General features: G+C 35.5%; 1 protein-coding gene across 6 annotated transcripts in view; it reads left to right on the top strand.

Annotated features, from left to right (window-relative positions):
* The window catches only part of LOC149781725 (neprilysin-like), a 136,145-nt gene that overhangs the window by 89,757 nt on the left and 19,349 nt on the right, over window positions 1-27,039 (top strand). For all 6 annotated transcript variants that reach the window (XM_089935830.1, XM_089935828.1, XM_089935827.1 and 3 more), the window contains 8 exons: window positions 4,815-4,976; window positions 5,312-5,395; window positions 6,774-6,979; window positions 9,941-10,120; window positions 24,291-24,377; window positions 24,879-25,012; window positions 25,472-25,565; window positions 26,216-26,344. In XM_089935830.1, the coding sequence (XP_089791956.1) occupies window positions 4,815-4,976; window positions 5,312-5,395; window positions 6,774-6,979; window positions 9,941-10,120; window positions 24,291-24,377; window positions 24,879-25,012; window positions 25,472-25,565; window positions 26,216-26,344 (1,076 nt within the window). The remainder of the gene's footprint in view (window positions 1-4,814; window positions 4,977-5,311; window positions 5,396-6,773; window positions 6,980-9,940; window positions 10,121-24,290; window positions 24,378-24,878; window positions 25,013-25,471; window positions 25,566-26,215; window positions 26,345-27,039) is intronic.

Below are 27,039 nucleotides of genomic sequence, written 5' to 3'. Positions count from 1 at the left end.
TCTTTTAGCAGTGCGAAGCTGGTCCCTAACACTGCTACACCATGGAGAACACTTTTGAATTGATACACTGCAGTTGGTAGCTGGGGCATGTTTGTCAAGCAATGAACGCGGGCAGTTATCGAGTTGTTCTGCGGAAGGATGTAAGCAAGTTGTTAGGTTAGCTTGGGTGTCGTGCATTAGTTTGGTTCTGTTTATCATACGGAGGTTTCTCTTTGTAGCGGATAAAGGTGGAGGGTTAGGGACTGATACGTCAAGATGGCATATAATGCAGAGGTGATCTGATACAAAGTCATGGGATACCAGGGAGGACCGTAGAATGTTATCATCAGGTCTATGAAGAATCCGGTCTAAAATGTGACCATGTTTATGGGTGGGTTTGTTAACTGACTGTTTGAGGTTGAAAACATTAATGAAATCTATGAGTTTTGATGTATTTGAGTTTCCGGGACAGTCAAAGTGAAAGTTGAAATCTCCAAGAATAATCAGATTGCCACCTATCGAATTTACATACATAGTCCAGGAGATTCGGAAACTGCTCCAAAAAGAGAGAGTCAGTCAGCTTGTTTTTTCTACTAGGAGGATATACAGACATCTACTCGAAACCAACCGACAAACACCAGTATCTCCTCCCAATTAGCTGTCATCCAAAACACTGCTTTAGGAAAATCGCATATAACCAGGCACGCAGGATACGCAGAATTTGCTCCGACGATGAAATATTACTAAAAAGGTCTGAAGAGTCATCTAAACATTTTATTTATCGAGGCTACGACAAAGACCTGATTACGGCGGCAACCCAAAGGGCTAAACAAACAAACCGCGATGACCTACTAAAATATGGAAAGAAGGAAAAGGCTGATAGGATACCATTTATCCTGACCTGCAATCCAGACAACCCCATGTTAGGTAAAATCATCGGAAAACACTGGCTCATCGTGAAATCGTCGGACGCATTTAAGTTAATCCTCCCTAACAAACCTGTAGTAGCCTACCGGAGACTAAAAGTCATCAAAGACATCCTCGTCAGGGCGAAGCTAACGCCAATCACTAATCAAGACCACCCTAGTCAATCTGGCTCAGGTGGCGATGAAAGGTGCAAAACCTGTCAACATGTAGAGACCAGGGCATTTTCTAGCACAGTGACTAGAGAAAAACTAAACATACATAGTCCAAACAAAACGTGCGAAACAGAGAATGTCATTTATCTCATCATATGTAAGATCTGTAGCCTTCAGTATGTCGGAGATACTGAAAAGCAACACAGAAGAATCAACCTTGATAGATCTGATTGGATGACAAAGAAGCTGTACAGAAGCGCGGTCACATACCACTTCTCCTCCCCTGGCCACACTTTCAGTGATATGACACTTATTGCAATTGCTCACAACCCAAACTGGAGTCCTCAAAAAAGGAAAGAAAAAGAATCATGCTGGATACGTCGCCTTAGAATGTTAATATCTAGCGGTTTAAACCAAGAAGGCTATAAAAAGACAACTATGCATAAAGAAAATTATCTTTTGCAGCCGACACATTTTCTTTTAAATAATTCTCTAAATTTGCTTAATAGCCTATGGCTACTATAACAAAATAATATCCGGGATAAAATTTACGCTTACATAAATTTACATAAAATAACAGATGTTGTAATGGCTCATCAATTTCTACAAAAATTGTCCAGTATCAGCAACAAGCTGAAATAAACTAGTTGAAACATAATACAGTTTAAAGGTTTAATTCCTGTAGAAACAGCCATGTAAAGTTTTGCAAACATAACCGTTTTCTGTTTTATTTGTTTGTCTTGTCTATGTTGTGTATTTGTCTTTGAAAAAAACTCATTAAAGTCCGTATACCGGTACCCATTATATTCGTTTTAGCTAGATACTCTTGTCTAACCTTCTCTCAGGAGGCGTTGAAGAAATAGTCAAGTTGCGGTGGATTGGGATCACCAAAAACTGTATTATGATTGGGATGTTTGTTAGCAGAGTAGGAAGGTATCACCCAAATTGGTTACGTAATTGGGTACTAAAACTTTCTTTTCTGAATCTTGCCTAATGTAATCGAACTCTTGCCTTTATTCTCGTTGGACTCTGCAGTCTTGTTTTTGCAATCCGTCTAGGCTTCTATTGTGTCTTTCCAGCTCTACTTTAGCATTACGGTCATCAAGGAATTCGAAGTTTATTAGACCCAGTAAATGCTATTCCATTAGTGATGGCACCGTCTATTATAACTGGAAAGGCCATAGTAAATATATAGGCAATAGGTAGATTCGGATACTTCCATTTTCATTATACAGCCTTCCTCTGTTATGACTCCTCAGTTACTTTTCACTCTGATCAACAGCACGTTATTGTCTTCCAGATACTATGAACGAATTTCCCAGATTCTGTAAATAGTTTCTACCTTCTACACATATAGGAATTAAATATCACACATATCAGCTACAATCTAGTATAAAAACAAAGATTATATATACATGACAACATATATCCAGATTCTAGATTCCTGCCCGTACATCTCTTGGTTAAGATAATCAACCTCAGTTTTAGATGAAATGCTCTTTATACCATTTCTTCGTTTAAGTTTTGAAATAGTTTGATGTTAGTTTTGAAGTTTGCATATAATGTGTGGCTTTAAAAATGATATTTACCATTTCTATCATTGATCTGGTGTCCTTACCACTCAGTCTGGCCTTATATAGTGAGCTCTATACCTTTCTATTGACGTTTTAAAAATTGTTCTCCTTGGCTGACATACTGTTTTCAAATTTTCCACACCAGCGTTCAAGACATAACCGAACTTTCTGAGGTCTTCGTCATTATGTTTCTTCTCGTGATTTAATTTTTTTCTGCAAGTTTTGTAGCTGAGATTATGAAGTGTTGAAATTCTTAATAGATTTCATAACTCTAGACGTGTCTAGCTATTGACTTGTATAACTATAGACTTGTCTAACTATTGAGTTGTCACTCCTTAAAAAGGATATATCACTAGTTATATTTTCACCACAAATGTCGCATGTTCGGTACTTCTCTTCCTGCTCTTGCAGCTTGCAAACTTTGGAAAGCAGTGGACATGGCAACTAGCCTGCTTTGAAATGTTTGCCTAATTTCTGAAAAAAACATTGTTATATGTTCCTCTGTCTATGTCCGGGTTTCTAAACGTTTAGTAGCTTTCTGTTTTACTCTGACTGACGATTGGCAAGTTGCAAACAAATTGTTCTTTCCATGTTCCTATATCTTTCAGTTTATTTTCTTAAAAAGTTATTATGTATTTGACCACTCGGTGTCTTTGTAAAACGTAGTAGGCCTACGGTATTTTCCCATGAGCCCCAGCACCAAAGCGGCCATTGTCACCAAATATAAGAACATTTCTTAAATTTATAAACGTATATTGGCATTTTTAAATAATCTAAAATATATAGTAATAAATCATACCGGACATTTTATACGTGGACTATTATTTAATATTTAAAGTTGCAAAATAGTTCCAGCCTGGGTGTTTGAAACGGAAAGTATAGGTGTGCGATACTGAATATGTGATAAGAAATAACAGACTGAACATCTGTATCGAACGCCAGATCTGACACATAAGATTAAAAGGATATGTAATAAATACACTTACATACATATACACACGCACGTACACATTCACACACATACATACATACATACATACATACATACATACATGCATACATACATACATACATACATGCATACATACATACATACATACATACATACATACATACATACATAAATACATACATAAATACATGCATACATACATACAGAGTGCTGTTGGAACACCTGAGAACGGTCTACCTTAAATTTTTGTTTTAGGTGCAATATTATCGCAATTTCCAATACAATGACGTCGAGTTCATTGGTTACTTCATTTTATATCAGCAATTACATAATCATATGTTCTTACCTTTCCGATAAATAAAGGATATAGTATCAAAAATATTCATACGCAGGTTATGAATGTAATGTGACTTAAAATGCAAAATAAAGACGGCATAGTTTAGCGTTAGATTCAAAAAGCGCCACACTGGAACGATCTAACTTAAATTGCAAAATAAAGACGGCATGGTTTAGCGTTAGATTCAAAAAGCGCCACACTGAAACGATATAACTCTTGAAACTCCAAGTGCTTGATGTTGGCGTTTCCTCTGCGATCAGTAACATGTGTTACATAGGTCACCATTTTTACCTGTTCGAATACGCATTACGAAAAAAACGAGAATTAGAAGACATTTATAGGTCAAAGTCAGAAAGGCAGCTTCTCTGAGTTGGCGAACGTTTGTGAATCTCTTTGTTTCATAACATACATACTACGTAAATACAATAAAAGCGAGAGAAACTAGAACTAAAATCACTTGATCTTGGAAAGAGATGTGATTCTACTTTAAAGGTTAGATATATACTTTTCTCAACATTACTTTGATTTCGTATATTACTGTATCTTTTTCTTTGTATTTGTGAAAATGGTTACAAGTTTTTCACAGATTTATAGATTTATAAAGTTCCTTTTCTTTTATTCTGTGTGTATAACTTTTAAATTACAAAGCAGTGTACAACTCACATTCAGCTGCATTAATTTCACTTTTGAAATTTGCTTACAGTGCAATATATTTAGCATATTTGTAGTTTCAGGATATATAGCGTTAAATAAGACTGCTTTTCGTTTTTGTTTCTTGTGCCCTGTTCGCTATAGCGTAAAATTTATTCTTGAATAGAATAAAAATCTTAATTCCATCTACTTACAAATTCCTTTTAGAAAGGAAACTCGTGTGTAAACTACTCTTTTCACAGCCGCCAGGATACTGGAGGCGATGGATTCCAGAACGGACCCCTGTGTGGACTTTTTTGAGTATGCATGCGGGTCCTGGAACAGGGTAAACGTTATTCCAGACGACAGATCAAGTTTTAATACATTTGCGAAGCTGCGTGACCGTCTTCAAGTGCAAATGAAAGGTAAGTATGGCTAATGAGTATACAAAAAGAGGAAAATATATTATTCTGGACAGACTATGGCGAGTAGAGAAGGAATTTAAAATAAAATAATAATAGGGGATATATATTATGATAACATCAGGTTCAGAACGTGATGTGAATTTATGACAACTAGTTTTTGCGAGTTTATGAATATATATCATTCACTAAATTTATTTGGGTACTTGAAATCTGAAACGTTTTGTTTGTCCATAACTCAGATTATTACACCAGTTGATTACTCATTTGGAACATGTGTAGATGCCAAATTCAGTATTTTTGGTATGAAATATGAAACGCAATGATTTATTTTCAAGATCTGCTGCAAGTGCCGGTTTCAGAGAAAGATAATGAGGCGACGAGAAAAGCGAAATACCTGTACATCTCCTGTGTTAACGAAAGTAAGTAAATTTTCCCCAATTCCTTTGTAGAGCTTGATTTTTATCATCATTTTTTTTCGAGCATGATATCATGGTTGGCATCAAAATGAAAATATTCGGTCATTTGTTTATTATTAAAATCAATATTTTATGAATCATGAGTAATATTAGCAAGAATGGATAGTGAAGTTAGGACTTATTTAGGCTCACAGTAAGAAATGACAATCACTTTGAAGCAGACGTGAAGTTCTAATTATACATTCGTGTTTTAGGGAAAAAAGAGTCTTGTGTTATCGGTTTAATTTTTATAACCATACGACTGTTAAATTCTCTTTGACGCAACATTTGCATTTTTTGTTTACTGTACTCCAGTTTCTTGGCTGTTTTAATACTGTGAAACTAACCGGAAAGACACCAATCTTTTACCAGTGTTGTGATGGTCATTTGTAGCACGTTATGCTACTACCTTAAAACATATGCAAAAGAATTCAGAAGGGCATATATAGACAGATATATTAAACAGTCTGAGGACATGGAAATTGAAAAGTTGGAAAGGGTGGACTGCCATAGGAGCATCGAGAGAGGGATGGAAGGACTTTATATGAAAACAAATAAATAGGCAGGCTAGCAAGTCAGGTGTTAGTCATATATACAGGTTTGAATACTGATCGTGGACAAAAAGAAAGACGAACGGACTGACCTACTGACCAAATTTACAGACATACAACGTATAATTGATTTAGACAATACTTGATAATTAAATTAAGGACGGGTTTACTGCATTACTGAGAAATTGCTTGTCATTCGGGCAGTAGTGTTTGCGCTAAGATTGAGAGAACAACGTTAAAACGAACAGAGCTACCAAAAGCAGACATGCGCACAGCTAGTCTGACCAGCAAATATTAATTTGGTGGGAGAGAGCGAGGAGCGAAAATATACACGTGCAATCAGGACAGTTCGTAAACCGTAAATGAATATACGAGGTAATGACAAAAACAATAAATCGAATGAGAACTTGGTAACTAAATATAAAATGTGTCACATGTAGCTAATTGTGCTTGTTGCATAGTGAATCTCGGGTATGTATCTAAACTCATTATTCAGATCAATTCCCATGAAGGTGTGTTATGTACCGTCAATAAGTCAGAGGAAGTAAATTTTCGATCAAAACAAAAATATCGAACTGGGCAAAATATCGGATTTACTCAATCAAAAATGACACGCGCAAAGTAACTCCACGACAGGCCTGAAACAGTTCCACCTCCTATCAAATATGAAAAACGTTTGTAACCAATCACTACATAGATTTCATGACGTATGAATAAACCTACCATATATATGTCCAGTTTGATATCAAACCGTCTGTTTTAATTGTAACAATTCTTCTTATTTACAACAGCCCTGATAGAGCAGAGAGGCCTTGAGCCGGTGATAACTTTGATGGAAAAGCTTGGAGGCTGGCCGGTAGTGGGAAACGGTGTTTGGAAAGAAGAGGAATTTGACCTTATCGACCTTTTGGTCAAATTGAGGCTGTATAATAATAAACTTCTTATTGACCAATGGGTTGGAGCTGATGACAAAAACTCTGATGTCAATGTTATTCAGGTCACGAACCTGTCTGTCTCTCTGTCTGGCTATCTGTATGTCTCTCTGTATGTCTCTCTCTTTGTAGCTGATATTTACCATATGGTAATCCCTAATAAAATCATTAATAATATTTGGATCAAATTTGTTTCTGGAGATTTACTAACAAGTGAAGATAATTCTTGCAGTACATAGAAAGCAGCATTAAAATCTAAACAAAAGAAAATCTAAAATGTCTTTTGAGTTCAACGTCCTGACATTTGCGTAGAATGACAAATATTGCAGATTTTTTTGTAACCTGTACGAATGCTTGATACGCTGAGTCCAGGTAAGAGTTTACCATTAGTAGTACTGACGGTACTGATGTGTCTGAAAGTTCAACTAAAACACTGGATAGCATCAGAAATGTAGAAACACGAATGAAATATGCAAGGAACCTAATTAGTGTTTAAATGCTTGAAAAGCTATTGGGGGAAATTCGATGGTGAGCCATAATTAAGCTTCCCAGATTCATTTATAGCTAAGAAGTGAGTGCATGTCAGACAAATAAATAAATCAACGATTGGCGTATACTTGAAGAATGCAGTGCTGAAAGATGTAGTCTTTCCCAATTTAACACTGGAAGCATCAGTTTAAGCATGATTTCTTTCTTAAAAAAGCACCTGTTGTACACATTTATTTGGTCCCATGGTGTATAGCTTTTAACTTGTTTTGAAGCTTCATTCGTATGCAGACAAAACTTAATTGCGAAAATGTTGATGTAAAGTACTTTAGTCACCACCGCGGTAATGCTCATGTTTAATAAAACGCGTACAGATGGTTCGATGCTTCCAATACGAATGGGCCATAGTAAAAAGGTCTCAGTCACTGATAACTTACCTAATATAGCACTTTGTGTTGACGAAAGGTACGAACTAAGACATTTCTAGACCATATTTGTTGAAAAGGTTTGATTTGTCAAAGATGACACAGAGACCTGTGATAAGACATGTAGAAGCAACTGATCTGAAAAAAAAATGTGATTAATATTCTAAAGTTTGGAATCAAATTTTAAAATCCACCAACATCTAGTCTACAGGTGAAATATCTTCTTATTACTGGAAACCAACATACAAATAGCTGATGTCACTAATTGTTTATTCCAAAGCGTGTATGGAAGTTTTAAGACCACTAATATTTATGAAACTTTGTATTTCTTGATATATCGAATGCATCTCAAAACATTGTATATTTCAATTTACGTAATCACATATGCTACACCTGCATTAATCCATCTACGGACCGATTAAAGCTCAATTTTAAACTTTTGGAGGGCATCTTACTTCCAAAGCAAGGGCATTGGTGGAGAATTTCATTGAAAATTGTGCTATTTTATAATTTAAAATATGAAATATTTTTAAAATATAGGAATATTGAATACTACTGATTGTTGCAATGAAATTGTGATTTAATTGTTATAATGTATCATAATTAGCTAAAAACATCAAGGAAGTTTCATTTTCTTGATCAGTGTGACAATGAAACTATTTTTAGAAAATGCAATATAACCTCTACTGATATTTTTATATATTGTGTCCAGGTTAGGGCCTAACATGGTTTAATGAGATGCTGAGTGCAGGTTAGGGCCTAACATGGTTTAATGAGATGCTGAGTCCAGATGTGCGCCTAACATAAGCTAGTGATATGTTGTGTCCAAATTTGTGCCTAACATAAGCTAGTTATATGTTGTGTCCACATTTGTGCCTAACATAAGCCAGTGATATGTTGTGTCCAGGTTTGCGCCTAACATAAGCTAGTGATATGTTGTGTCCAGGTTTGTGCCTAACATAAGCTATCGATATGTTGTGTCCAGGTTTGTGCCTAACATAAGCTAGTGATATGTTGTGTCCAGGTTTGTGCCTAACATAAGCTATCGATATGTTGTGTCCAGGTTTGTGCCTAACATAAGCTAGTGATATGTTGTGTCCAGGTTTGTGCCTAACATAAGCCAGTGATATGTTGTGTCCAGGTTTGCGCCTAACATAAACTAGTGATATGTTGTGTCCAGGTTTGTGCCTAACATAAGCTATCGATATGTTGTGTCCAGGTTTGTGCCTAACATAAGCTAGTGATATGTTGTGTCCAGGTTTGTGCCTAACATAAGCTAGTGATATGTTGTGTCCAGGTTTGTGCCTTACATGGTTTAATGAGATGTTGTGTCCAGGTTTGTACCTAACATAAGCTAGTAATATGTTGTGTCCAGGTTGGTGCCTAACATAATTTAGACTGTCTTTTTGTATTAGAACGTTTTGTGACTTCGTGTCAGATTTTCATATTATCAGTGTTTGTCTAAACTTTAAAATACTTGCTTAATAGTTTACGTTAGCATGATGAATGTTGTTAGACTTATATATAACGAAGTACACGTAGTTGTTTTAAATATGTAAGATATATTTGAAGGATATATCTTTTAGCTTGTTGACGTACTTACTTCATTGCATAGTAGCTTGTAACAAATGTTACATGGAAATAAAGATTCGAAAAGGTAACTAAATATATGGCATAGATTGTTTCAGATACTGAAGTTTCGATTAAACATAAACGAGAACAAACTCGCATTACCAAAAGCATGTATTGTGCAGCGTGTCATTAGAAACTCTATAACCACCAAAAAAGTCTCTCAAGGTTATTTGACTTTGTCCGATACATTGTTGTTCATGTTGTGAGAGGAGACTAATGGAGGCAGGTATTGCATCGGTTCAGTCGTGCCAGTCGTTCTAACCCTGCCATAGGATCAGTCCAAGTCGGCGACTGTTGTTTGTTTCTGGACAAGGCTCATTACTCCAATTGCCTCGATACTACACGCTTTACGCCTTGATGTGCCGTAGAAACCCAAAATAAAACAAACATATGTTAATTTCTCTTCCTTTTCATAGTTGTTATCTATATAAAGAAAGAATAAGGAAATTGAACACTGATTGACCATACATTGTTTACTTCCAGCTGGACCAATCAGAACTTGGTATGCCAGACAGAGACTATTATCTCAAAGGCCTAGACGACCCTAGTGTAAAGGTGTATGAAAAATTCGCTGTCAGTGTGGCTGTCATGATGGGAGCGAATGAAACTTTAGCAAAGGCTGAAATGAGGGAAATGATAAATTTTGAGATAGAACTTGCAAATGTAAGTATCATTATTTATACAGATTTTCATTCGCTGTACCGTCAATATATGGTTTGAACCTGTTTTCGGTTGATTGTGATAATTGGTTTTCTCTAACAGTATCCACATTTCTATATTAAAATTCCGAATATCACTGAGTTTTCCATTTTTTGGAAATTAATCACTGAATACCAAGGAAAAAATATAAGCATAACTAAAAAAATTCCCTAAATACAAATTAGCGCTATTTCTCGATAGAATAAAACTAGTGGTGACGTCAACGATCAAATTAAGATAATCGTTTCAGTGAAATTCAAGCCCAAAAGGTTGTCTTGATTTTTTCCACGATAATCCAAAAACCGAAACTTTATTGACTCGAGAATTTGTGAAATGTTCAACAGAATACCCATTCAAGAAGATTGAAACATAAAAGTGATAGTGAAAATTTTTTCAGTATTTGACGAGTTCGTCAAAAATTGGAAGTCTGGTGCTTTTATGAAATTGAGCCAACAAAAGAGAAGTTATTACTTTTTGCGAAAAACCGAAGTCGAAGAAATTTCATGAAATGGAACGTCATGCAAGGAATATTGATACACGTTGCATGTCCTTGGCCATTGTGTGTTATTATATCATAGATGATATACGTCCCTCGTAGATAAAACTCATTGTTATCAAATGGTGTTCGTCGTATGTTTCCATGCACGGACAATCCTACATGTATTATCTTTCGGAGAAAAAAATCTTTAAACAAACAAAGTAAGTTTTATCATTTGATGATGCGGGCACCAGTTTGATCAGTGAATTTACGGCCTTAGTGAAAGAGAATTCTTTCTTACATACTGTGGATGTGATATGGCAATCTACGAAGTTTAAGAGAAAATGTGCTAAGATGAATACAGAAAGGGTACCACGATAACATAGGAATTCGCAGTTTGCAGTATTTAGGGATAGACGAAAAAAAAATTATGCTAGGCAGAATTACATGTATAAAGTGAATTGAACCATCAGTATAAATAGAAAACTGCAGATGAGATATACAAATTGTATCAATAATTTATTTCTTAAAGTGTACGAGGCTTTTGGCCAATAATACATCTTTGTAGATGTGAATATACCTTTAAGTACTATCGCATGGCATTCCACAATACTTTCATATTGAAAATCACATAGTAAGTAACATAATTACCATGAAAACTACAGTTAATACGTATCATAATTACAATGAAATACATAGTTAATGCGTAACCTAATTACCGTGAAATCTACAGTTAATACGTAACACAATTACCATGAAATATGTAGTTAATGCGTAACATAATTACCGTGAAATCTACAGTTAATACGTAACACAATTAGCATGAAATCTACAGTTAATAAGTAACAAAATTATCATGATATATATAGTTAATGCGTAACATAATTACAATGAAATCTACAGTTAATATATAACACAATTACCATGAAATCTACAGTTAATACGTAACATAATTACCATGAAATCTATAGTTAATGTGTAACATACTTACCATTAAATCTACAGTTAATACGTAACATAATTACCATGAAATCTACGTAATCTATACAAGAAGAAAAAAGTATAACACAAGTTTGATTTCATCTGGAATTTCAAGGTATTTAGTACCAAGAAAGGCAAATATTGAAATTTATTACATCCCATCATACGTTCTCGATTTCTGATTAACCAGCTACATGGATATAATTTTGAACATAACTTATTTGTCTTGACTCTGGGATAATCTAATTATCTGGGTGAATTCGCTCTACTGCCAAGCAAAGCCATCCTATGCCATTAAATTAGTCATATAAAATACTAAATCTATTATTGCCCGCTGAGATTTCTCCCATATGACGGCACTCGTACTGCAGATATCTCAAGGAAACCGGCGAGAGGTCTGGTTGAACGAGCCTATTCTCCAATACTTTTGTTTGGTGGGTATAACTGCAGAGCCATTGCGGTGTCATTGTCTCGGTGAATATGTATTGTATATGATACTGTCTAGGTGAATATGTATTCAACGTGTTACTGTGTAGGTGAATATGCTTTATTGTGTTGTTGTCTATATGAATATTAATTTCTTATGTTATTGTCGAGGTGAATATATATTATACGTATTATATTCTAGGTATATATGTATTCGCTGTGTTATTATCTAGGTGAATATGTATTTGGTATGTTATTGTCTAAAGTAAAAGTGATACAGGTCATGAAGGCGTTTAAACAAGACTGTATCAGCACTGTGTATTGTTGTTTTTTGGTCAGAGCTCTCTTACTCTTCAAATCCTAATTGACAAATCTGTCTAGATACCGACTCCAGGGAATGCTTAATAGTACCACCAGCCTGCTTGGTGTGGACTTGATATTTTTTAAACGTTTGTTAAGGTGATGCTTATATCTGAAGAATGTCTTTGCCGTAATGTCAACATATTAACTCTTTTATTGTGAGGTATGGTTTATATTCATGATAGGAGAGCAATGCAGCATCGAGGCTTTGCTTGAATGTCAGGAAGCTGATCAAGACAAATATGGAATCCATACAGAACGCGAAAGATAGCCATATGAGAGACGAATACAGATATCATTTGCTATTAGAAGTCACTTTATTAATTGTAAAAGTTCTTTTCAATACACACATTATGACTTTCGTTTGATCATACTATTATTGGCATTGTGTACACGCATTGTCATCTTATTGAGGCATTTTCGTGTCTATCACTGCGAAGGTGTACGACATGATTGTCAGTTTTCAAAACAGCCATGATTATAGTCTAAAATGCTCCAAGCACATTTTTATTTGTCCATCCATTTATTGCTGATTGATTCTTTGTTAACGTCCATGCTTGATATATAGTTTATAAATTCAAATTGTTTGTTTGCCATTGTCATATCTCAATAATTACAATTATTATGAATATTTAAAACAGCGGGTAATTGTATTAAAATGTGACCACGATTGCTGTTAGTGTTTCGCTATGAACTGCTGGATTAAGTGACCACGATTGCTGTTAATATATCTCTATAAACTGTCTGATTAAGTGACTATAATTACTGTTAATAATTCTCTGTTATAATGCTGGATTAAGTGACTACGATTGCTGTTAATATGTCTCTATAAACTGTCTGATTAAGTGACCACGATTGCTGGTAATATGTCTCTATAAACTATTTGATTAAGAGTCTACGATTACTGTTATTATGACTATATAAACTACTGGATTAAGTGACCATGATTACTGTTAATATGCTTCTATAAACGGCTGGATTAAGTGGCTATGATTGCTGTTAATATGTATCTGTAAACTGCTGGATTAAGTGACTTCGACTGCTGTGAATATGTCTCTGGAACCTGTTGGATTAAGTGACCACGATTGCTGTTAATATTTCTCTATAAACTGCTGGATTATGCGACCACGATTGCTGTTAATATTTCTCTACAACCTGTTGGATTAAGTGACTATGCTTGTTGTTAAAATGTCTCTATAAACTGCTGGATTAAGTGACTGTGATTGATGTTAATATTTTGTATACACTGCTGGATTAAGCGACCACGATTGCTGTTAGCATTTCACTATAAACTGCTGGATTAAGTGACCACGATTGCTGTTAATATGTCTCTCTAAACTGCTGGATTAAGTAACTACGACTGATGTGAATATGTCTCTATAAACTTTTGGATTAAGTGACCACGATTGCTGTTAATATTTCTCTATAAACTGATGGATTATGCGACCACGATTGCTGTTAATATTTCTGTACAAACTGTTGGTTTAAGTGACCACCATTGCTGTTATTATTTCTCTATAAACTGCCAGAATAAATGACTACAATCGCTGTCAGTATTTCTCTATAAACAGCTCGATTAAGTGGCTACGATTGCTGTTAATATGTCTCTATAAACTGTCTGATTAATTAACTATGATTGCTGTTAATATGTCTCTATAAACTGTCTGATTAAGTAACTACGATTGCTGTTAATATGTCTCTATACACTGTTGGATTAAGTGGCCACGATGCCGTTAGTGTTTCTCTATGAACATCTGGATTAAGTGACTAAGTTTGCTGTTAATATGTCTGTATAAACTGTTGGATTAAGTGACTACAGTTGTTGTTAAAATGTCTCTATAAACTGTTGGTTTAAGTGACCACCATTGCTGTTATTATTTCTCTATAAACTGCCAGAATAAATGACTGCAATCGCTGTTAGTATTTCTCTAAAAAATGCTCGATTAAGTGACTACGTTTGCTGTTAATATGTCTGTATAAACTGTTGGATTAAGTGACTACAGTTGTTGTTAAAATGTCTCTATAAACTGCTGGATTAAGTGACTACGATTGCTGTTAGTATTTGTCTATAAACTGCTCGAATAAGTGACTACGATTGCTGTTAATATGTCTCTATAAACTGTTTGATTAAGTAACTACGGTTGCTGTTAATATGTCTCTATACACTGTTGGATTACGTGGCCATGATGCCGTTAGTGTTTCTCCATAAACTGCTGGATTAAGTGGCTACGATTGCTGTTAATATGTCTCTATAAACTGTTGGAATAGGTGGCTACGATTGCTGTTAGTATTTCTCTATAAACTGCTGGATTAAGTGACCACCATTGCTGTTAGCATTTCTCTATAAACTGCTCGATTAAGTGACTACGATTACAGTTAGTATGTCTCTACAAACTGTTGGTTTAAGTGACCACCATTGCTGTTATTATTTCTCTATAAACTGCCAGAATAAATGACTACGATCGCTGTTAGTATTTCTCTATAAACTGCTTGATTAAGTGACTACGTTTGCTGTTAATATGTCTGTATAAACTGTTGGATTAAGTGACTACAGTTGTTGCTAAAATGCCTCCATAAACTGTTGGATTAAGTGACTACGATTGCTGTTAATATGTCTCTACAAACTGTCTGATTAAGTAACCACGATTGCTCTTAAAATGTCTCTATAAACTGTCTGATTAAGTAACTACGATTGCTGTTAATATGTGTCTATACACTGTTGGATTAAGTGGCCACGATGCCGTTAGTATTTCTCTATAAACTGCTGGATTAAGTGACCACGATTGCTGTTAATATTTCTCTAAAAACTGCTGGATTAAGTAACTACGATTGTTGTTAAGATGTCTGTATATACTGTTGGATTAAGTGACCACGATTGTTGTTAATATGTCTCTATAAACGGCTGGATTAAGTGACTACGATTGCTGTTAATATTTCTCTAAACACTGCTGGATTAAGTGACTACGATTGCTGTTAATATGTCTCTATAAACTGTTAGATTCAGTGATCACGATTGCTGTTAATATGTCTCTATAAACGGCTGGATTAAGTGAGCACGATTGCTGTTAATATGTCTCTAAAAACTGTTGGATTAAGTGGCTACGATTGCTGTTAATATTTCGCTATAAACTGCTGGATTAAGTAACTACGATTACTGTTAATATGTCTCTATAAACTGTTGGTTTAAGTGACCACCATTGCTGTTATTATTTCTCTATAAACTGCCAGAATAAATGACTACGATCGCTGTTAGTATTTCTCTATAAACTGCTCGATTAAGTGACTACATTTGCTGTTAATATGTCTCTATAAACTGTCTGATTAAGTAACTACGATTGCTGTTAATATGTCTCTATAAACTGTCTGATTAAGTGACTACAATTGCTATTAATATGTCTCTATAAACTGTCTGATTAAGTAGCTGCGATTGCTGTTAATATGTCTCTATAAACTGTCTGATTAAGTAACTACGATTGCTGTTAATATGTCTCTATACACTGCTGGATTAAGTGGCCACGATGCCGTTAGTGTTTCTCTATGAACTGCTGGATTAAGTGACTAAGTTTGCTGTTAATATGTCTCTATAAACTGTTGGTTTAAGTGACCACCATTGCTGTTATTATTTCTCTATAAACTGCCAGAATAAATGACTACGATCTCTGTAAGTATTTCTCTATAAACTGCTGGATTAAGTGACTACGATTACTGTTAATATGTCTCTATAAACTGTTGGTTTAAGTGACCACCATTGCTGTTATTATTTCTCTATAAACTGCCAGAATAAATGACTGCGATCGCTGTTAACATTTCTCTATAAACTGCTCGATTAAGTGACTACGTTTGCTGTTAATATGTCTGTATAAACTGTTGGACTAAGTGGCTACAGTTGTTGTTAAAATGTCTCTATAAACTGCTGGATTAAGTGACAACGATTGCTGTTAGTATTTGTCTATAAACTGCTCGAATAAGTGACTACGATTGCTGTTAATATGTCTCTATAAACTGTCTGATTAAGTAACTACGATTGATGTTAATATGTCTCTATACACTGTTGGATTACGTGGCCATGATGCCGTTAGTGTTTCTCCATAAACTGCTGGATTAAGTGGCTACGATTGCTGTTAATGTGTCTCTATAAACTGTTGGAATAGGTGGCTACGATTGCTGTTAATATTACTCTATAAACTGCTGGATTAAGGGATTACGATTGCTGTTAGTATTTCTCAATAAACTACTGGATTACATGACTACGATTGCTGTTAATATGTCTCTATAAACTGGTCGATTAAGTGACCGTAGTTGCTTTTATAATTGCTCCATAAACTGTTAGATTAAGTGACCACGATTGCTGTTAATATTTCTCTATAAACTGTTAAATAAGCTAAGTTTGCTGCTAACTAACTTAAAAGTTGACACTGACAAAAGTCGTGGTAGTCGTGTTTTTGATCCTGAATAGTAACTTTCTTTTATGGTAAATATTTAAAATGATAAAAAATAAAAAATATCAATTTGAATACTCCCTACTCATCCATTTAATCATATCAAACGTGCATGTCGTCCAAAGTAAAGTCTTAGGCGTGCATGCCCAGAGGACGATCTGTACTAAAAACCCGAATGATCAGCATCGCTAACGTGTTTATCATAGTAAATCTGAATACGAATAGACACGACTGCCTTCCTTTCCGTATATTTCCCGTTTTCCTCACAATGTTTCTGCGGTAGGTAAAGATATAACTAAATGACTTTTGAGAAGATGCAACCGTTCATTATTTACTCCTGCAGAACTCATATTTTAGGTCCATACTAACAGCTGCTCCATTATGATAAATGGGTGTAAAGGCTGATATCGTCCATTGAAATTCATTAAAATTGTTATATATGATCCAACAGTGGTCGGTGATGATACTGAGTTGGAAACATTAACATTTTCGTCCTTTTCAAAGTTCGTTAAGAAAACACTAGCCATTTTAGAAGATATCTCTTCTATCATTTGATACTTTGGCATCCTTGGTCATTGCAGCGCCATTTATTGGAAACTAAACTTTTCATCTCTCTCTGAAATACACAGTCTGCAAAGTTATTTCAACATGGTACATTTACCCCTTTTTTTCTTAGAAAATGGTGGCTATTAAATTAGTAATGTCCGTTAGTCTTTCGTTCTACCGTTCGTCTGTTCGTCCAACTTTAGTTTCCACACAGCAACTCGCTTGACTTTTGTTGGATTTAATTTTGCTTGCTGTATGAAATTGAAAAGTTCCATTGTCAGTATTACGCGTCATTGCTGAAGGGATTTATTGCCATGATTGCCAGCATTACGCGATGAGCGTAGCTATGGCCTCTTATTGTCAGCATTATACGTCTTCGCTGAGCGGAGTTATGGTCTCGGATTGTCGGACACTAGTTTCTGCAGAATAACTCCTTTAGTTATTATTGGATTAATTTGGTATGAAGCTTGGTATTAAACACTGTACGTCATCGTTAGCAGAGTTGTATTCTCTGATATTCGAAGGCATCCACTTTGTTTCTGCATATCAACTCCCTTTCCAAGTATTGAATTTCAACCAACTTTTGTTTACTGTTTCATATTTAAACGAAGCTGACTGATCGTTTAGTGAAGTTGTGGCCCTTGATTATCATACCCATCGACTTTCATTTCCGCAAATAACCAACTCCCTTAATTATTTTGCATTTCAAAGACACTTGATTTGCAACTTTTGGTATACGTACGACCTTAGCTGAGGTTGATTTTATTCTCCGTGACAATATTGTACATCATTTTTAGTGGAGTTATAACTACTATTTGTCAGACGAGTTCACGTTCAGTATGCATAATAATTCAATTTTAGCTGGATTGCGACTTAATTTGCTGTGCAACTTAAACACTAATTAGACCTTGGTTGAGTCTAAATGCAGGCATACCACATAATTCAGGTGAGTTTACGGCCCTAGATTGCCAGACCCACCCACTTAAGTATCTACACATGGATGACTTCCTCGTTGATATTAATTAGATCTCAGATGAGGGTATGATTGTCATGGCTGCTTAGGTGCATGTTTAATTGTCAGGATTGCTTTTGAATGTTTGATTGTTGGGGTAGTTTAGATGCATGTTTGTTTGTCATGGTTGTTTAGGTTTATGTTTGTTTGTCAAGATTGCTTTTGGTGCATGTTTGTTTGTCAGGGTTGCTTAGGTGTATGTTTATCAGGGTTGCTTAGATACAGTCAACTTCAGCTTACAACTTAAGATAATGACACCTTGGCTTGCAATTGTCTGTGAATGACTCCCTTGGCTTGCATCTGTATGTAAATGACTCCCTTGGCTTGCAACTGTATGTCAATTACTCCTTGGCTTGCAAATGTATGTGAATAACTCATTGGTTTGCAACTGTATGTGTATGACTCTTTGTCTGCAACTATATGTAAATAACTCCTTGGCTTGCAACTGTATGTCAATGACTCCTTGGCTAAGTTTAAATTTTCAGTGTTCGATTTGCATCATCATTCGTGCTAATTGTAACCGCTGATTGTTGGACCCACCTGCTTTTGTATTATTAAAACTACACCTACTAGACATCATGCCATCTGGAGTGATCAACACGTAGTCATTTACTGACCAGCATGAACAGCTACTCTGCCCATCATCCACACCTACTAACCTACGTAAAGGGTGGGGATAAACACGCGCCATATCCATAAAACACATATGATATCATGCAGGGATGTAGAATGGTAAAGAAGGGGGATGAATAGAAGCAAAAAACCTCTATAAACCAGACTGAATCCCTTATTACAGCTATAACTTATCTATTATCCCCTTATAAATGAAACTTACACCTCTTCAACAGTTGTAATCACTGTAACCATTCACATATACTGGTAAGTCGGGATGGAATAACATCGTTGAAAAAGAACCCAGAACATTTTGCAATTACATTAATGTTGGTGGATTGTCTTGGGTACATATGATACAAGAGGCAAACTAGCCTCTATATATAGTCTACTGGCAGAACGAAACCAATTGAGAGGTTCATCAATCTAAACACGTGTGATACAATTCAGCCAGGGCATGTTTTTGTTTCTATCTTCCAATCAGTTTACAGAGGACGCGTGTTACTTTCAGTTTATATGTCGAAGATATAATTAATGACTGAATTTCATCAGCATGAGTTACTAACAGATTCGTCTTGATAAACGTATTAATATTTCCTAGAAAAAAGACATTTGTATAAGTGGACAGTTTGGAAGAAGACATTGAGGATCTACCTGCTATTTTCAATCACATAAAAAAGCCTCTATAAGACTTGCCATGCTACGAATTCGATGATTAATGTTGCAGCAAATATAGCGGGAGGAAGTCAATCAAACCTTTCAAGACTTAGTGGACTACTAAATACTTTTAAAAGAATTGATTCCTCAGGATGATACGAGTCCATTGTGTCTTGGACGACGTGTCTCCCCAGCGTTACTGACTTCATTTCTTTGACAATGTTCAACTGCACGTACACTGTTGCAAACTGAACACAGTTCATGCAGATACATGACACCCAAACACCTTATCTATGTATACAATACCCATTGTATTAAAAGTGCTGCAGTTAGTGATAAATATGACTTCTCCATCCCTATGTGAATACGAAATTACCCGCGCTATATCTATTCCTCATATGTATACAAAAATGCGTGTGGATAATTAAACACATTGACATATCTACGAGTGGAAGGATCTATATTACTGCAAAGTCTTGGATTCGACGCTCGGAAACAAGAGGTTCTTGAGTATGACAAGGAGGTGTTTGACCTATGAAAGAAAGGATCATGAACTTTACTGAAATGTGAACATTTGTATTGTGCAGTGGCAAATTAAACTTGTATACATCTCTTACCATCTTGGTGACTGACTCAGAATATTCTAGACTTTTCGAGAGTTAAGGCCACATCCTCCGCTATGAATGTAACTGACGAAAGTTCAGATCGTCAAGGTCAAGAGGCACTATTACTCACGTTTCTTATCAAACGCAGCATGTTGTGAAAAACAAGTTATTTTACCTCTGAAACAATTGTCTGATTCAAAAATCTATATTAAATTTTAAAAAACTAATTGGAATGGATCTCCAGGATGTCATTATTCGCTCACTTAGACAATGGGATTCTAATACCAAAGCTAAAAAGCAAAAAAAATCACTAAAACTCTAAATTACAAACAAATCTAAGAGTGGCAGTGAGATCAGGCTCTAACTTACCAACCAAGTAGAGAACACAAAGGAAAACGAGCACTTCAAGAAATAAAGGTACTGCAACTATGAAACTCATGAAAAACTCATGAAAAACTCGACCGTCCACCTTCCTCGCTACAGATGTTGCCAGTTAAACCTTTTTAGGACAAATTTCTCCCCATCTAGAGAAAAAAAGAAATCCGTCTCTTAAATGGACTTCTGTTTCTTCTTCGTCGCCATCGTCTTCCTTGTTCGAGATATGGCTACTGTAGTCGAGACGGTGGCATCCACTATGAACAAATCCAAGAGAAAACACTCATGTTGCAAAATGTACTGGCTTTATCAAGCAAGAGCTGTGATGAATTGTTCCATTAAAAACACCCTGTCTTCCGATAGAGGAAGTTGGTACAACATCCTGGCAGTCAGTAGAGACTAATTACAGTATAAAAAGAAATGCTGAACAAAGTTGTCTTCCTCATGAAGTTCACAACATCGAAATCCCAAGATGTCTTCCTAAAATTGAGCAAAAGAGCAGCAACAACGACAAATAGAGCAACATTAAGACACCGAACCCCGCCATAAAACATCAAATATACGTGAAACAGATTATTCCTTCTCGTTTATGTAAACATTGGGATCTTTTCAGTACTTAGAAAACCTAATACTCCGAATCGAAAACAAATCAAAAAGCACACAAAAATCATCGATAAAGTTGTTAAAACATCTTGAAAGAAGCTGCTCCTTTGATCAAGATTAAAAAACAGCAATTAAGACGATATCGTCACCTTCTTCAATAAATCATGAAAAAGACTATTCCAGTTAGTTGAAAGAAACAAGCATCGCTTTTTCAACAAGGATGGTATTTACCCATGTTGATAGTTCTGTTGCTAAAATCGATGGTGCATTGTTAGGATCGATTGCTAGACCTCTTTTCGGAGGCCTGTTAAGGTGAAGATAAAAGGGACAAACCTTTATGGATTGACATAACACCTGTACCACTTGATCTAATGGAATCAAGAAAATTAACTATAGTTTCTTCCTTCCACATTTGGTAAGAGGAATGTATATGGCAATTACCTCATAATCCTAACCTTGCAGATATGTCACACTTGCAGGAAGAGTTACAATCATTGATAGATCGAACAGATTTGTTATTTAAAAAATAAAAATCGTAATTGTAAGTATAATTTGATTTCAATGTCTTGAACTATGTCACTAGACAGCTTTATACGAGAATGCTCAATCTGCTTCGAAATATTTTTAAAATGTCATTAAAAGCAAAGAAAAACAAAAAGCATCTACAGCTCCAAAGACGAAGACAGACACATACACGGGGATGGAGGATAATGATATTAGAGAAGATATCGAAGAGTACTTTCAAATCCCGCGTGATAAATCACCCAAGTTAACAACTAAATCAAGACTTGGTTTGATCCAAAAGTTCACGTCAACAGCCTCCCGATAGGAAAAGATATACGAATTAAGTGATGTCATGGACGTGTGCGAATAAATTATTTTCCATCAAGAATAGCCTTCACAGACCACAACTCCAAGTGGGGAAGGTGCAGACTAGAAAAATGAAATCTAGATGCCACATTATTCAGAGTAATGACAACGCTAGCTCTCCTTGTGTTTGCTCACCAATTAGCTTGAAGAATTACATTCGTGATCATAGAACAATGTTAATGTTGTTAAATTGATCAACGTAGTTAAGTGCAACACGCAACACGTTCACTGTTGATCATAAATAAAGAAGAAACATTGACACTCATCCAAAAAGGAGAAGACATTGAGAGAGTGGTATAAAAAAACTACAGTGACTATTCCCTACATCCACTGGCTTCCTTGTATTTTAAACGCACCGACGCTCTCTAGCAATAGAGTATAGATACTTCCCTTTCAACGACTTACTTGACAGATCATTTTCAGGAGAAAGCCAGACATGAACTCTTTGAAGATGAATGCCTGGGAACTTCATTAATTTTGAATCCACATCTCAAACGCAACGTATTGCACCAGTAGTGTGTCATACCGATGCACGGTCCTCATCGAAATACTAAAGACGCTGGAACTTATGACATCGACATGGACGACAGTCATTCCATTAGGTTGCCGTTTACTTTTATAGCTTGGAATATTTTGAGTCCTAAGGACTACTTCCTGTTGAAAACTCTATCATGGAAATTATTCATCATCATATTCACGAACATTTGCTGCCCTGTCTTAAGCGTGATTTCTGTAGAAATGAGACCAAACAGAAATGACTATGGTTCTACTTTTTCTTTAGTTAAAAAAATTCGTTTCTGCTGATGTATAAAATGACAGCTCAAGATGAATGCGAGTCTATTCGTACTTCTTAACGTTGTCAACACATTCATGTTTAACGGTTTCTTTTGGTAATGGTATTTATCAGTGACTGACCCTAATCCTCCAATTGCATGTCGTCATAATTGAGTTAGCGGGGATTATTAAAATAATTTTTTTACAATATTATTTTGACATACTGCTTTTCTTTCTTTCTCTAGCTCTCACGACCTTTTAGTTTTATAAGTGGATGTTTCTACCACGTCAGCGTCTCCACTCTGACGTAATTTTTCCTTCACAACTGCGTCACCAGCATAGTGCTTTAAACAATCTCTCTTCCATCATCAACTAGACAACAAGCAAGAAATTAACCAGAAAATTAGCATGAGGGTTAAGTGAAACCCTAGTTCACTCTATGTGGATTAATGTTGTCCATGGCCGATTTGAAGAGATGGAATTACATTTTACCAAGAGTTCTCCCAAAATGAACAGCACCAGTTGTTTCCTCAACGGGAGCAATACCAGCAAATGCAGCATCAGCAACAGCCGCTTGTTCCACAAGTGGGAGGCTGGGATGTGGAGGCAGATGAGATTACCTTTGGGTCCCATTTTCTCCGTCAGCAGATCAGTAGAGTTTGACCTAATGTGAACCCGCTATTGAGCTATACCCGCTAGGTATAGTTGTCTAGGATATCGGAAAAATATTTGATCCCGGATAACAGAGATGCTGTTCAAACGATTCCCAAAAATCTGTTTTTAAGTGTGTATTATTTTGTTTTGTCAAAACATTAAACTTAAACACTATCATCTATTCTATCTTGTTTGATTGGTTATCAGTGTGAATGATGACGGTTGTTTGCGAAAATGTGTTAGAGCACTCCTTAACTCTAAATGTCATGTGGGAAGTCTTCCAGAGTTTTAATCTGAAAATAGCACAATCCCCCTCCCATTCTACTAAACATATGGCAAACGCGTTTTGATTGGTGGATCATCTCAACCAGTTTCCATCTCCACGTAGCCTATGTTGAGAGCCACGTTTGTCCCTTACTACATTAACCGTCGATTCTGACAAAATGGCAAATCAGCATTGCAAAGTAGAAACGTTAGCTGAGGCAACGATTGTATTGCGGAGGCTGTATCACTTCGCAGACCATGTGAATCAAACGAAATTAATCATAACATCCAGTGATTAATCGCTAGATCGAATTCGACCGTATGCCATCAGGTTTATGAGCGTTTGTCAGTAGTACCAAAACATAGTCTTATAGCTTAAACGTGGGCTTCAAGCTATCGTGCAGTACACAGGCCACTTTACAATGTTTATCATCAGATAATAGCTACAAGTCTTACGTAATAATGTGTTTTCTATCAGATCACCACTCCTCGAGAAGATCGGAGGGACAACGAGTTGCTTTACAACAGGATGACAGTAAAAGACTTGAAAAACAGAATACCATCGGTAAAATTGATCTTTTGACATTTCGCTTTTTGTTGCACTAACATACTCCTGCAGAAGGAACATTAAATATCGTTAAATGCAAAGAAATAATAGTTTTCCAATTTCATTTTACGGCTTTTGTTCGACATTCTGGTTTTGCAAACAAAGAAAATTAAATATTGATGTTTCAGTCAAGTACGAATTAATATCTAGCTTTTAGTACACGCATGTATTTAGAACGATCGAAATTTGCTGATAGCTATCCTTGATTGGAGTTAATACTTTGAAATGACAATGGCTGCTAAGTGCGTTTTAATAATTAAATAGTTACGCATCCAGCCCTTACGGTCATAACTTTATCTTATCAATAATCTGATACGCATAAACATGCTATGACAGAAAGACCATTACGAATAAAGGTATTACATTATGACCTTTCTGATAGGTACACTCAAATATGAAGGATGTAATCTTTAATCCATTTAATCCTTTCTCATTGCAAATGGAACTTCTTGTTTTCAGTTTGATTGGCTTCGTTACCTTAGGATGATATTCTCTTATGTAAACCTCACTATAAATGAGACGGAAGTGGTGGTTGTATACGCACCAGAGTACCTGGAGAAACTTATGACGTTGTTAGCTAACACAAGTAACAGGTACAACAAAAAGGATTCTATTATTCGAAAAACGCCAACACAAAATACAATGTCTTTCAAAAGTTAGTGCGATTAAAGTGTGAAACATTCAGACGTGATGAAACCGTAATAAAAATAATAAAATATTTTAGAACTAATTAATTCATCAGTTCCTAATTATGTGGTTCCCATACCATTCGTGGAGTAATTAATTGAACAAAAGACAGGATTTTATCAAATGAATGAATGAATGAATGAATGAACAAAATAATGAATGAAAAGATGAATAAATAACTATATAAATGAATGAATAAATGGCTATATAAATGAATGAATGAATGAATGAATGAATAACTAACTAACTAAAATAAATAAATTTATTAGATGTTATTAATGTACATCTAAAGGCTGTTTAATTTTACTATGAAAGGAAGATTTCAAATGAAATTCATGTTGGTTATACAGTGTATTATTTTGCAGAACCATAGTCAACTATCTGCAGTGGCGTATCATGATGAACAGAGTGACTAATTTAGCCGATAAACATCGGGAAACCAGGAAAGAATACCATAAGGTGATTTCCAAATCACACACACATACACACACACACACACACACACACACATGCGCGCGCGCGCACACACGAGAGACGGTTCATTGAACATGAAATCAGTACTATATTCATGTTTTATTTCTTAATGCTCTTTCGACGCATCATTGTCATTGCTGCTCTTTAGGCAGTTTAATTATACTTATGCAGTATTTGCCTATATCTGGCAATTGACACCATTTTTATTTAAACTACAGCATTGTTGATATAGCGAGAATGTTAAAAGAAATAACTAGAAGTCAATCATAGGTTTGTCTATAATGTTGAATGGATTGGACGTATTTATAATTAAAGAAAATCTGGAGAAGTGTTTTTACCGATGACCTCTCAAATACAATATCGCCACCAATTTCTAGTAATACGTAGTCTTTCACAGAGGAAGAAAAACATGTACCAGTCCAAAAGTCAAAATTACATTTAAGTTTCACTGAGTGCCCATAAACCAGTAACTTAGCAGCCGTCTTAAAAATTCCAGTGATATGTCAATTTTGTAGCTTTTTCAATGTGAAGTCAGTATGGTAACCAAAGGAAATGGTTCAAAAACGATACGTATGATAAGGTAGACCGTTAAAAATGTAGAGAAGAATCAGTCCTAGTTTCATTTATATTTCCAGACCATTTATGGCTCTGAGACCGAGCGAGCACGCTGGAGGGATTGTGTGGACTATGTTAATGACAACATGGGAGATGCGGTTGGAAGACTATTCGTTGGGATGCATTTCGATGAAGATGCTAAGAAAAGTGTAAAGTCTTCTAGTAGTTTTAACCAATAGGATACCATATTTGCTTTTGTTCCCCATTCCAACAAAACATCTAAAAATAAACTGATGTAATGTCTAATTATAATGAAAATCATTTTTAAACATAGCTGTATTCTTTTATAGTTTTGCTTTCAAGTAACTGACGAGATGCGTGATGGACAAGATGTATAAAGGAACATGAAATCTTTTTCGTCCGAATACCTTGAACGTCTTTTCATAATACCAGTTTCCAATATAAAATTAAGTTCATCAATGTTTAGTATTTGAATACACATAGATCTAATTAATAACATTCAATTAATTTCGAAGTTTGATGGCTACATTTTAGTTGCAGTGATATTTTTATATTGTCCAATATAGCTCTAATTGTACGTAGCTTATATTCAGTGAATAGTGTGCTATAACTGAAAGAAAACTCATCTTACTCAGACTAAACAAATTCCTTTTACTTAGTCAACACTATTTGTTTGCAATCATCAACAATTTATCTATCATCCGCAAAGAGGGATGGTAGCTCAGTTGATCAAGTGTCGAGGACTTGATTCTTGTTTTGGGGGTTCGGACCCATCATTGCCGGCCCAAGTTAGCTTCATAACCGTATCCTTGAGAAAGGCGCTTAGCGTCCATTTTTCCATGGCATGATATTGCAAAACTAAAGTTCTGACAGTGCCATCACA

This window comes from Sinohyriopsis cumingii, chromosome 15 (genome assembly GCF_028554795.1).
Source record: "Sinohyriopsis cumingii isolate HCF-2022 chromosome 15, ASM2855479v2, whole genome shotgun sequence".
In the NCBI taxonomy this organism is placed as follows: domain Eukaryota; kingdom Metazoa; phylum Mollusca; class Bivalvia; order Unionida; family Unionidae; genus Sinohyriopsis; species Sinohyriopsis cumingii.
This window is presented reverse-complemented; position numbering and strand designations above follow the sequence as displayed.